This window comes from Oncorhynchus mykiss, chromosome 30 (genome assembly GCF_013265735.2).
Source record: "Oncorhynchus mykiss isolate Arlee chromosome 30, USDA_OmykA_1.1, whole genome shotgun sequence".
NCBI classification, from domain to species: Eukaryota; Metazoa; Chordata; class Actinopteri; order Salmoniformes; family Salmonidae; genus Oncorhynchus; species Oncorhynchus mykiss.
Genome location: NC_050570.1, coordinates 8,256,410 through 8,271,062, shown reverse-complemented (window position 1 = coordinate 8,271,062; position 14,653 = coordinate 8,256,410). Strand labels below are relative to the sequence as shown.

Here is a 14,653-nt window from a genome sequence, read left to right as displayed (position 1 = left end):
ACTTTACATAGACAGGTGTGTGCCTTTCCAAATCATGTCCAATCAATTGAATTGACCACAGGTGACCACAAATTGTATAAATATCTCAAGGATGATCAATGTATACAGGATGCACCTGCGCTCAATTTCGTGTCTCATAGCGAAGGATCTGAATATTTATGTAAAAAAGGTATTTCCATTTTTTATTTGTAATCATTTTGCAAACATTTCTAAAAACATATTTTTGCTTTGTCATTACGAGGTATTGTTATGTCATTATGGGGTATTGTGTGTAGATTGATGAGAAAAAAATTAATAATTTAATGATTTTTTAAATAATGCTGTAACGTAACAAAATGTGGAAAAAGTCAAGGGGTCTGAATACTTTCCAAATGCACTGTAAATAAACCCTCAACAGTACGTGAAAGGAACTCTGACATACCCCGTTTCCTTTCCCCTCTCTATACTACCCTATCAATACTCTATACTACCCTACCAACTCTCTATACTACCCTACCAATACTCTCTATACTACCCTACCAATACTCTCTATACTACCCTATCAATACTCTCTATACTACCCTACCAATACTCTATACTACCCTATCAATACTCTATACTACCCTACCAATACTCTATACTACCCTACCAATACTCTATACTACCCTATCACTACTCTATACTACCCTACCAATACTCTCTATACTACCCTACCAATACTCTATACTACCCTACTAATACTCTCTATACTACCCTACCAATACTCTCTGTACTACCCTACCAATACTCTATACTACCCTGCCAATACTCTATACTTCCCTACCAATACTCTCTATACTACCCTACCAATACTCTATACTACCCTACCAATACTCTCTATACTACCCTACCAATACTCTATACTACCCTACCAATACTCTATACGACCCTACCAATACTCTATACTACCCTACCAATACTCTATACTACCCTATCACTACTCTATACTACCCTACCAATACTCTCTATACTACCCTACCAATACTCTATACTACCCTACCAATACTCTCTATACTACCCTACCCATACTCTCTATACTACCCTACCAATACTCTATACTACCCTGCCAATACTCTATACTTCCCTACCAATACTCTCTATACTACCCTACCAATACTCTATACTACCCTACCAATACTCTCTATACTACCCTACCAATACTCTATACCACCCTACCAATACTCTATACTACCCTACCAATACTCTATACTACCCTACCAATACTCTCTATACTACCCTACCAACTCTCTATACTACCCTACCAATACTCTCTATACTACCCTACCAATACTCTCTATACTACCCTACCAATACTCTGTACTACCCTACCAATACTCTCTATACTACCCTACCAATACTCTATACTACCCTGCCAATACTCTATACTACCCTACCAATACTCTATACTACCCTACCAATACTCTATACTACCCTACCAATACTCTATACTACCCTATCAATACTCTATGCTACCCTACCAATACTATATACTACCCTACCAATACTCTCTATACTACCCTACCAATGCTCTATACTACCCTACCAATACTCTATACTACCCTACCAATACTCTATACTACCCTACCAATACTCTCTATACTACCCTGCCAATACTCTCTATACTACCCTACCAATACTCTATACTACCCTATCAATACTCTCAATACTGTTCATTAATTTTTTATTTAACCAGGTAAGCTAGTTGAGAACAAGCTCTCAATTACAACTGCGACCTGGCCAAGATAAAGCAAAGCAGTGCGACACAAACAACATTCCAGTCATTGGCAGCAGAGAGCTGGAAGGAAAGGCGGCCAAAGGAGGTGTTGGCTTTGGGGACGACCAGTAAGATATACCTGCTGGAGCGCGTGCTACGGGTACGTGTTGTTATCGTGACCAGTGAGCTGAGATAAGGCGGAGCTTTACCTAGCATAGACTTATAGATGACCTGGAGTCAGTGGGTCTGGTGACGAATATGTAGCGAGGGCCAGCCGACTAGAGCATACAGGTCGCAGTGGTGGGTGGTATAAGGGGCTTTGGTGACAAAACAGATGACACTGATAGACTGCATCCAGTTTGCTGAGTAGAGTATTGGAAGCTATTTTGTAAATGACATCGCAGAAGTCGAGCATCGGTAGGATAGTCAGTTTTACGAGGGTATGTTTGGCGATTTGAGTGGAGGAGGCTTTGTTGCGAAATAGGAAGCCAATTCTAGATTTAATTTTGGATTGGAGATGCTTAATATGAGTCTGGAAGGAGAGTTTACAGTCTAGCCAGACACCTAGGTATTTGTAGTTGTCCACATATTCTATGTCAGGATAGTCATACTATCCTATACTACCGTATCAATACTCTATACTACCCTACCAATACTCTATTTTACCCTACCAATATATACTACCCTACCAATACTCTATATTACCTTACCAATTACTCTATACCACCCTACCAATACATTCTATACTATCCTAAACTACCCTATCAATACTCTATACTACCCTACCAGTCCTCTATATTACTCTACCAATACTCTATATTATCCAAATCTATAATATCCTATACTATCCTACCAATACTCTCTCTACTATCCTATGCTATCCTACCAATACTCTATACTACCCTACCAATACTCTCCATACTATCCTATACTACCCTACCAATATTCTCTATACTATCCTATACTACCCTGTCAATACTCTATTCTACACTACCGATACTCTATATTACCCTACTAATACTCTATACTACCCTATCAATACTCTATATTACCCTACCAATACTCTATATTACCCTATCAATACTCTCTATACTATCCTATACTACCCTACCAATACTCTCTATACTATCCTATACTACCCAGCCAATTCTCTATACTATTCTAATCTAAACTCAACAAAAAAAGAAATGTCCTCTCACTGTCAACTGCGTTTATTTTCAGTAAACTTAACATGTGTAAATATTTGTATAAAACAAATTGAGCATCTCTGGGACTTGCAGGTTTCTTGGTGGAAGAGTGGGGTAACATCTCAAAGCAAGAACTGGCAAATCTGGTGCAGTACATGAGGAGGAGATGCACTGCAGTACTTAATGCAGCGGGTGGCCACACCAGATACTGACTGTTACTTTTGATTTTGACCCCCCCCCCCCCCCCCCCCCCCCCTTTGTTCAGGGACACATTATTCCATTTCTGTTAGTCACATGTCTGTGGAACTTGTACAGTTTATGTCTCAGTTGTTGAATATTGTTATATTAATTTCACCTTTATTTAACCAGGTAGGCCAGTTGAGAACAAGTTCTCATTTACAATTGCGACCTGGTCAAGATAAAGCAAAGCAGTTCGACACATACAACAACACAGAGTTACATATGGAATAAACACATGTACAGTCAATAACACAATATAAAAATCTATATACAGTGTGTGCAAATGAGGTAAGATTATAGAGGTAAGGCAATAAATAGGCCATAGGTGCTGCTATGGAGACCAGTGAGCTGATATAAGGCGGGGCTTTTTCCTAGCAAAGACTTATGGATGACCTCAATGGGATTGAGATTCGGGCTCTTCGCTGGCCATGGCAGAACACTGACATTCCTGTCTTGCAGGAAATCACGCACAGAACGAGCAGTATGGCTGGTGGCATTGTCATGCTGGAGGGTCATGTCAGGATGAGTCTGCAGGAAGGGTACCACATGAGGGAGGAGGATGTCTTCCCTGTAACGCACAGCGTTGAGATTGCCTGCAATGACAACAACCTCAGTCCGATGATGCTGTGACACACCGCCCCAGACCAAGATGGACCCTCCACCTCCAAATCAATGCCCCTCCAGAGTACAGGCCTCGGTGTAACGCTCATTCCTTCGACGATAAACGCGAATCCAACCATCATCCCTGGTGAGATCAAACCGCGACTCGTCAGTGAATCGCACTTTTTTGCCAGTCCTGTCTGGTCCAGCCACGTTGGGTTTGTGTCCATAGGTGACGTTGTTGACGGTGATGTCTGGTGAGGACCTGTCTTACAACAGGCCTACAAGCCCTCAGTCCAGCCTCTCTCAAGCTATTGCAGACAGTCTGAGCACTGATGGAGGGTTTGTGCGTTCCTGGTGTAACTCGGACAGTTGTTGTTGCCATCCTGTACCTGTCCCGCAGCTGTGATGTCCGGATGTACCGATCCTGTGCAGGTGTTGTTACACATGGTCTGCCACTGTGAGGACGATCAGCTGTCCGTCCTGTCTCCCTGTAGCGCTGTCTTAGGTGTCTCACAGTACAAACATTGCAATTTATTGCCGTGGCCACATCTGCAGTCCTCATGCCTCCTTGCAGCATGCCTAAGGCACGTTCACGCAGATGAGCAGGGACCCTGGGCATCTTTATTTTGGTGTTTCTCAGAGTCAGTAGAAAGGTCTCTTTAGTGTCCTAAGTTTTCATAACTCTGACTTTAATTGCCTACCGTCTGTAAGCTGTTAGTGTCTTAACGACCGTTCCACAGGTGCATGTTCTTTAATTGTTTATGGTTCATTGAACAAGCATGGGAAACAGTGTTAAAATCCTTCACAATGAAGATCTGTGAAGTTATTCGGATTTTTACAAATTATCTTTGAAAGACAGGGTCCTGAAAAAGGGACGTTTCTTTTTTTTTGCTGAGTTTATAATATCCTGTATAATCCTATCAATATTCTCTATACTATCCTACCAATATTCTCTATACTATCCTAATCTATAACATCCTATATAATCCTACCAATGCTCTATATTACCCTACCAATATTCTATATTACCCTACCAATACTCTATACTATCCTAATCTATAATATCCTATACTATCTTACCAATATTCTCTATACTATCCTAATCTATAATATCCTATACTATCCTATCAATACTCTATATCACCTTACCAGTACTCTCTATACTATCCTAATCTATATTGTCCTAAACTATCCTACCAATACTCTATATTATCCTACCAATACTCTATACTATCCTAATCTATAATATCCTATATTACCCTAACAATACTCTATGTGACCCTACCAATACTCTATATTACCCTACCAATACTCTATACTTGTCCCGACTTCCACCAAAGTCGGTCCCTCTCCTTGTTCGGGCGGCGTTCGACGTCACCGGCCATCTAGCCACCGCCGATCCACTTTTCATTTTCCATTTGTTTTGTCTTTGTTTAACACACCTGATTTCAATCCCACAATTACTTGTTCATTATTTAACCCTGTTCCCCCATGTTTTTTTTGTGAGTGATTGTTTATTGTATTTTCGGTCTGTCATGGTGTGCGTGTATTTGTTACTTTGTATATTGGACATTTTGAGTAAAAGTACATTGATTACTCATTTCTGCTGTCCTGCGCCTGACTCTCTACACCAGCTACACATAGGACCCATTACAATACTATCCTAATCTATAATACCCTATCAATACTCTCTATACTATCCTAATCTATAATATCCTACACTATCATATACTACCCTATCAATACTTTATAATACCCTATAAATTCTCTCTATACTATCCCTTCCTCAAACATTCCAACCTGAATGGATTTGTGAAGGAATTCATTCATTGTTTGATGTCCATATAATGTATGGTGTCCATATTAGGACAGCCTCAGAGTACAATGTTTTCATAGTTATTTCATTAATTTCTCCATTTGGCTACATTTTTGGGCTAATAAATCTTTCCTTTTAGTGTTCCTTTTAGTCTGCATATGCCCCTCCCCCTTCGTTTACATAGGAGTCACAACACAAAACTGACTCACATGAAAGAGAAAGATCCCAAAACAACAAGAGGCTCGTGGTCTGATTTCAATAAATGCATTTTTATTGGTGATCACCAGGCTGTTTCCCTTTTACAATTAATCTGCGGTAGGCCTAGTTGTAGTTTTGCATTTTAGATTTAAAGAGCGAGCAAGAGAGAGAGAGAGAGAGAGACAATTTTCTACAATTGCACTGAAGATAGTAACAGAACTAAGATTAATACAGCGACAAAGACCGAAGAACTACAACATGTTTTATTATAACAACATCTTAGGGTAAAACAGTCAAGCACAGCACGGTAATAATATATGCCATCCCAGTACCAGTTAAACAATCAGCTGTTTCAAATATACCATTTTAAAAGAGCATTTCCTGTTTTCATTTTCATGTTAATAAACAATTACATTCAGGATTACAACCAAATAGTTCACATGCAGAGAGATAAGATGGGACAATGATATATGTTCAAAAGAGTTCAAATCTTTTTATGATGAGAAAGTTGGGAGAATGGAAATGAAACTGAAAGACGTTTCTTTTTCATCTGTTAGCTACCTAGTTAGCATTGGCTATGTGTCTTTGTTCAAGGCTTGGGAAGTTTTGATCATACACTTGATTAAAATCTGCTAAAATAACAAGAATGATCATACGTTTCATAACATATCTATTGAGACTTTGTTTTAAGGTGTATATACATAGTTGTGTACAGTACATACATGTACATGTATCTTTCATTTGACTCATTCGTTGTTTTCTTCTGTCTCCAATGTGTTTTCAAGTCATATTCAGGAAAAGTTTCAGCTGCAGTTAGTTTCTGTGTTATTGTAAGTATGTTGCTGTTTGTATGGGACACCGAGTCTTTGTGTTGTCATAAATAACAGTTTTCTCCTCTTGGGACAGAACCGCAAATGAAACAACAGCCACTGCAATATGAATAAACTGTACTTTCTGTTTTGAGTTACAATCATTGTTCTAGAAATTAAATCTGAATACAGTAGTCTGTCTCTTCCTTAGGCTTTCCTCCACTGATATATCTCTTAGATATTTGCGTACAATTCTGTTTTCTTCTGGGTTTTTTGTCCAGCAGCATTCAGTACAGTACCAACTGTATCAATAGAATTATTTCAGGTTTAGTGCATTCTGCAAAGTCATATTTTGTATATTATTTTTTATTTAGTATTTCACAGCCATCTGCCAAGGCCCCAGGGTGCTTGATCCTAAGGCTGGGTATTTGGAATCGAACCACCAAGATGCTCCACCACAACTTAAAACAAAACTCAGACTTAAGTCAGACTTGAGGACAATACACCATATCAGCCCATTCAGAAAACCCATGTCATAGACAGTATACGTTAAACAGCCAATCTTGAGCCTGGTTCAGATTTCCCCCTTACCTTCCCTGTACTAGATCTGTACCTGCCATAGAGTGCCAAAAAGGGGTAGAGAGACTTAGATTGATATGATCCGTTTAGAAACAGTAGTTTGTGACGACATTGTAATATATCCAAAGCCATGTATATATACCTTCACTGACTACCTGTCATAGGCTTAGTGTGGCCCCTCTATCCCGGGAAATGTAGTTGCTCATACACAGCTATTTGATCCTCCATCTCTATCCTCCGGGGGATAGAGATGCTCTCACTCAGCGTAGCAGCTATTCTGACCTTCCTATTAATCAACATGACAAGCATACTGACTCTAAAGCTAACAAAATTGAGTATCTCAATAATACTGAAAGAAACCATTCAGCCGGAGCCGCGAGTCCGGCTGGCTCTGCCGCGTTGCTAGTCAGAGAGTGGGCCGGGCTAGGAACAGACCTGGGGGAAGCTGTCCTGCAGCCTATTATAGCAGCGTACATTTGAGTAAGTTCAGAAAAAAAACAGACAAAGATGGCACTGTTCTCAGGCTAGTGCAAGATGGCTACAGACAGTGCCTTTATGGGTTTAGCCTAAGAGGAGACTCTGTTAGGTTCTGGATCCAATAGAGGGAGAGAACGTTCCTCTTGCAGTTCGATGTAAAGGATGTCTGTCCGTCTACAGACTATGAGTCATAGACAGACTCTCCAGCAACCTCTGCCTGCCCAACCCAATCCACTCTCTCTGGCCTCAAGCCAGGAGCCCCAAACACACAACACAGCAGCTCTAAACAGAAACACCTTACATATGAGAATCACTAAGCAAAAAACGAATGCTGAAAATCACATGCTTATTATAAAATACATTTTTAGCCAGTCTTTTCAAAAATACAGTCTAAGAAATGTAAACAAAAGAGACAATCATAATTGTTAATTCTACATGTAACTGAAATATTGAAAAACAATTCAAATCAATAAAAATAAAAAAATCTAATACTGATAATTTATTCATGAATTAAATTTAACTAATAAAACTACAAAATTAACTACCAGAAAAGTACAATAAAACGCAAAACTATCAAAAACTGACTCTATAATCTTTATGGAATTTAATGCAAATCTGAATCACGTTTTGTAAGGAGTTCCGATGAGCAGTGCGACATAGTAAGTATCTCCACCTCTGATTACCCAGCGCAAACGGTCACTTTTAAGACACACACTGTTGTTGTCCCCGTCTCTCTGTGTGTGTCACTCAAGCACGTACAACACAAAACGTCCTTCTACTCGTAAGACCTGTGGTGCACGTGCCACATCTCTATCCACTACAAATCGACAACATCACATTCATGTTCGTTTCATACATATGATCTTAGGGCTGAAAAGTGTATTATTTAATTTTTTATTAGATAAATATCTACCTTGCGTTATTGTTGGAACGTCTTCACATACAGTATGGAGCGTTTGCTCTAGCCACCTATTCTAAAATCAAAAGGCTACCATAGTCCACGTTATGGTAAAGAACGCTGAATAAAAATGTAAATAACGTGTGTGCTTCTCTCACTAGAACCACAGCCCCACTCCTAAGCTCCTCTTCTCCCCTTTGAAAAGTGCATTCTTGCTCTTTGACAACGTTATTGTCTGATGCATTTTCTGGGCGGCACTTTAAGATAGGGGACAAATGCTAACCAGCAATAAACTGATAAGAAACTGAATCTAAAATGTGCTGGCTAAATGTGCTGGCTAAGCTGGCTAATGACATTTTCGCCTACCAACTGTGTGTATACAGGATACAGCATCCATCCACATGGATCAGACTAGATGCACTATTCCTGGACAACAACTATGGATTTGTTTGATATTCTAAAGTGCTCCCCTCTCCACAGTTTCTTGTGTTATCCTTGGATCCAGGTTCCTCTCCACAGTTTATTGTGTTATCCCTGGATCCAGGTTCCCCTCTCCACAATGCCTACTATAAAAGTAACCCTTCTCACTTGACCAATATACCCCAACCAGAAGACACATGAGAGCGATTGTCTACCACCGCAGTCATGTCCCCCCCCCCCCCCCCCCCCCACAAGAACACTCACACAACCTCCACACAACCATGTCTTAGTGGGACGGAGTAGACTCTAATGGCTACATTCAAATACATCAAACACATTGTTTCCATGGTTTCCATTGTTTCCAGTAGACTCTAATGGCTACATTCGCCACGGAAAATCGATACAGTTTCCATCAATTCATTAAATAGTTTCATTCAGACAGTATAATTTAACTGAAAACGGGAGAAAACATCAAACGTAATACATTCATCTCGGTTGCCTCTGTCTCAACCAGTCAGCTGCATTCACTTAAACATCCTCCTCTAATGTGTTATAACACAATCTCTCCATGTATCAACATATCAACATACCAACAAAGACCACGATAATGGCTTCAGATCACAGGACGACTGGCTCGTGGTGACGACTGGAGCGGAATCAGTGGAATGTTATCAAATACATCAAACACTTTGTTTCCATGGTTTCCATTGTTTCCAGGTGTTTGATGCCATTCCATTCACTCTGTTCCGACCATTATTATGAGCCGTCCCTCCCCTCAGCAGCCTCCACTGCTTCACATATTGATAAAGAACCATTATATCCAGCACAAATATAGCAAATACAAGAGAACCATCTCTTTGCCCGGTGCCTACAGTGTAATGTTCATTTTAGCAAACACACAGCCAAACGGTAAGGTATTGGAACATGTTTATAGGCTACTCCCTACTTGGAGACTGCAAGGACTAGACACACAGGCAAAAAAAAAAAAAAAAAAACTCTACTTCCTCGAGGGAGGAGTCTGAGCTAAATGCAAGAATCATGCTTCAGCTACCGAGGAAAATAATAATTCATAAAAGCTAGCTAGTTATTTAAACTGAAAGTAGCACTTTCAGGCCCCTCCTAAAGCTTCACGACAAGCAATGTGGTAATAGTCCTCTGTAACACCAGTTGACGTAGTTAAGAGTACTGAGAAAGTCAAATGGTACAGCATCTAGAGCTGCATCTTACGTAATATCTCCGAACAGGAGTAATGTCTTATATATCGAAAACAAAGCCTCAATTTAGGATACTTACTAAGCTACTACCATTATACAACATTATTCGTAGTCTGATTAAGGAGACTTACGAAAGCTACTACCATTATACAACATTGTGCGTAGTCTGCGTACAAGCGAGATCAAGTAACTGTTCATCTCGTAACGGTTTTCGACTTATTTTGCAGAGCGTTAACAACTGCCCGTGTCCGAATATCCATACTTGCATCCTAAATAGTAGGCCGTTTGAGTATGTGAAATTTCGATAAAACGAGTATTCATGAAATGCCTAGATGTCATACTTATTTAGGCTGTTCCTCTGGTAGAATTTACTACACACTATTGAGGAAGTGTTTTTTCACACCCGCGCTGGTTCGACACCAGCTGATAATCAGATGTGCTTTACAAAAAAAATGAACAGATGACGGGGGAACAAGTGCGACAACATGTTTGATGCCTTCGCATCATGTTGATATTTGTTGCTTGCTGCATAATTTTTGTTTACTAAGTACATTGTAGTATGTAGATCAATTAGTACGCAGTATACTGTTTAGGGAAGTAGTAGGCAAGACAGATTTGGGACACAGCCCCTGTCTTACCTCAAGACTGTTTTGGCACTTACTTTGGCCCTTTGGATAAGCAATTTCTACATTTTATTTTCATTTTGTATTTCTCTGTTGAGTTTAAGACAATAAGTAAGAGTGTTGAAGTTTCATATGTTGAATGTGACATAACTGTGGACAATCTTAAATGGAGCATTAGGCACTAGACGCCCCAACAACGCGAGACCAATCGATACATTGTAAAGATAGCACTTTTAGTTGGAAAGTGTTGTCCATTTAGATGTGGATTTGAGGTGCAGTACAGTGATTTGAAAGCTGAAATAACTTTTGAGAATTATCCTCATCACAGATGATGTGCGTGATCACAATATGTGCACGTTGGAGAGGTTATATGTGAAGGAAAAAAAAAACAATGTTGTTTAAGACCGAATCTAATAAAGAGGTGTTTTTATCGTGCAAGTATGTTGTTTAAATGGAAAGCATAATTGAAACAAATATACATCACACCTTTGTACAGCTACCATGTACCCTGTACTTTAGCTATGTTTCTGCCTGACATACCGTAGCTGGCTGTTATCAGATAACATTGACCAGTTTGAAGCCAGTGCACATGCCGAAGACGACAGCAAATGCAATGGAGTCTTACATATGGGAGGATAAAGAGTAGCACGGATGAGGAAGAGGAAGGTAACATAGCAACGGGTGCAGAATTTAGAACTCAATCTTGCAGGCAGGGAAGGACTCATCCTGCATGACCACTGTGCTGCTACTGGCCAAGACCATGATGTTCAGGTCCTGCTGTTTCTCGTGCGTCTGCTGGTACCAGTCCCGTGTCACCTCCGTGTCATGAGTAGGGATCAGAGTCACCTAGGTTAGAGATGGAGGACATGTATCAAGTCAAATTCACCAATACATTGATCAAGCAATCAGCCGAGCTGGCAAAATCAGGCAGCATTTAACGTCATAAAACGTCTTTTTTTTCTGGTAAATAATGTGTCATAAGAAGATTTATAACGAACCATGAAATTTATTTTTAAGACGTCTGGCGTCTGATTAAGACGTGTTTTTTTGTCGGGTGCTAAATTAACGTTTTCCAAAATGTCATGTTACAGTACACCCAGTAAACAACTGGACTATGATGTCACAAAATGTCATGTTACAGTACACCCAGTAAACAACTGGACTATGATGTCACAAAATGTCATGTTACAGTACACCCAGTAAACAACTGGACTATGATGTCACAAAATGTCATGTTACAGTACACCCAGTAAACAACTGGACTATGATGTCACAAAATGTCATGTTACAGTACACCCAGTAAACAACTGGACTATGATGTCACAAAATGTCATGTTACAGTACACCCAGTAAACAACTGGACTATGATGTCACAAAATTTGTCATACTGATGTTATTGCAACCAGTTTTTGTTGCAATATTCCCGGTTGGAACATTGAACAACATTGACAATTACATTACTGTTCAAAAGCTTGGGGTCACTTAGAAATATCCTTGTTTTTGAAATAAATAAATATCATAATTTGTAAATAAATTCATTAAAAATCCTACAATGTGATTTTCTGGATTTTGTTTTCTCATTTTGTCTGTCATAGTTGAAGTGTACCTATGATGAAAATTACAGGCCTCTCTCCTCTTTTTAAGTGGGAGAACTTGCACAATTGGTGGCTGACTAAATACTTTTTTTGCCCCACTGTATATATAAATATATATATTATATTTTATTTGTATTTTTTTGTGGCCATCAAAATAACATCAAATTGATCAGCAATACAGTGTAGACATTGTTAATGTTGTAAAGGACTATTGTAGCTGGAAACGGATGTTTTTTTATGGAATATCTACATAGGCGTAGAGGCCCACTTTCAGCAACCATCACTCCTGTGTTCCAATGGCACGTTGTGTTAGCTAATCCAAGTTTATCATTTTAAAAGGCTAATTGATCCTTAGAGAACCCTTTTGCAATTATGTTAGCACAGCTAAAAACTTTTGTACTGATTAAAGAAGCAATAAAACGAGCTTTCTTTAGACTAGTTGAGTATCTGGAGCATCAGCATTTGTGGGTTCGATTACAGGCTCAAAATGGCCAGAAACAAAGACCTTCTTCTGAATCTCATCAGTCTATTCTTGTTCTGTGAAAGAAGGCTATTCCATGTGACAAGAAACTAAAGATCTCGTACAACGTTGTCTACTACTCCCTTCACAGAACAGCACAAACTGGTTCTAACCAAAATAGAAAGAGAAGTGGGAGGTCCCGGTGCACAACTGAGCAAAAGGACAAGTACATTAGTGTCTAGTTTGAGAAACAGACACCTCACAAGTCCTCAACTGGCAGCTTCATTAAACAGTACCCGCAAAACACCAGTCTTAATGTCAATAGTGAAGAGGTGACTCCGGGATGCTGGCCTTCTAGGTAGAGTTGCAAAGAAAAAGCCACATCTCAGACTGGCCAATAAAAATAAAATATTAAGATGGGCAAAATAAACATTGGACAGAGGAAGATTGGAAAAAAAGTGTGATGGACAGACAAATCTAAGTTTGAGGTGTTCGGATCACAAATAAGAACATTTGTGAGACGCAGAATTTTTTTTAAAGATGCTGGAGGTCTGCTTGACGCCATCTGTCAAGCATGGTGGAGGCAATGTGATGGTCTGGGGGTGCTTTGGTGGTGGTCAAGTGGGAGATTTGTACAGGGTAAAAGGGATCTTGAAGAAGGAAGGCTATCACTCCATTTTGCAACGCCATGCCATACCCTGTGGACAGCACAGTCACCGGATCTCAACCCTACTGAGCTGTTGTGGGAGCAGCTTGACCGTATGCTACGTAAGAAGTGCCCATCAAGCCAATCCAACTTGTGGGAGGAGCTTCAGGAAGCATGGGGTGAAATCTCTTCAGATTACCTCAACAAATTGACAACTAACCAAAGGTCTGCAAGGCTGTACTTTTTTCAAATGGAGGATTCTTTGACAAAAGCAAAGTTTGAAGGACACAATTATTATTTCAATTAAAAATCATTATTTATAACCTTGTCAACATCTTGACTATATTTCCTATTCATTTTGTAATTCATTTCATGTATGTTTTCATGGAAAACAAGGACATTTCTAAGTGACCCCAAACTTTTGAACGGTAGTGTACAATCTAAATGCTCAAATAATGATGTCCGTCTCAGTGGTTGTAAACAATGGCATACATTGTCTAAAGCATTGTCAAGCATCTGTTTACACTACCAAGTCCATTTTACAAGTGATTCAGATCAGTGATTCTGAATATATCCCTCTGGATCCTGAGATTAGCAGTGGTGCAGAATGTCTTCACAGCGAGAAAACACAGGCTAAATGGAAATGTGGAGAAAAGTCCAAACAAATTTAGGAAAAACATAAAAAAACAAAATGTGGAAGAAAAAAAAGTCAAACAGAATGTACTCACAATGTGGAGAAAAGTCAAACATTTACTTAACAGCGGAGCCTGCATGTATGCAGACAGAGAGAGACTAAGGGAAAGAAATAGAGCAAGCACCTGTAGATTGGAGCCCCATGTGGCCTTGCCTTCCAAAAGGGCATCCAGGACACCACGACTAGGCTCTCCACCGGCCGGGTCGTTGCCGCTCACCACGTAGTACGCAGCACGCACCCGCTTGAAGAACTCCTGGTCCACATTCTTGGCACTGCAGTGGTTGGGCACGTAGGCCAGGTCCACATAGATTGGAGGCCCAGGGGGGACGGCTGAACTAGATTTCTGGGAGTTGGTACCTGAAGGAGGAGGGACCATGTTGTAAAATTGGAGAAGTCTCTACTGACTTTAGAATGACTAATGACTTTAGAATGTCTAATGCCTTTGAAATGACCAATGATTTT

At 39.8% G+C, this 14,653-nt stretch overlaps 1 protein-coding gene across 3 annotated transcripts in view; it reads right to left on the bottom strand.

Moving 5' to 3' along the window:
* Positions 1-5,826: 5,826 nt before the first annotated feature.
* Positions 5,827-14,653, bottom strand: part of map1ab (microtubule-associated protein 1Ab) — a 95,733-nt gene continuing 86,906 nt past the window's right edge. For all 3 annotated transcript variants that reach the window (XM_036969193.1, XM_036969192.1, XM_036969194.1), the window contains 2 exons: positions 14,316-14,548; positions 5,827-11,642 (listed from right to left, as the gene is read on the bottom strand). In XM_036969193.1, the coding sequence (XP_036825088.1) occupies positions 11,487-11,642; positions 14,316-14,548 (389 nt within the window). In that variant the 3' untranslated portion in view covers positions 5,827-11,486. The remainder of the gene's footprint in view (positions 11,643-14,315; positions 14,549-14,653) is intronic.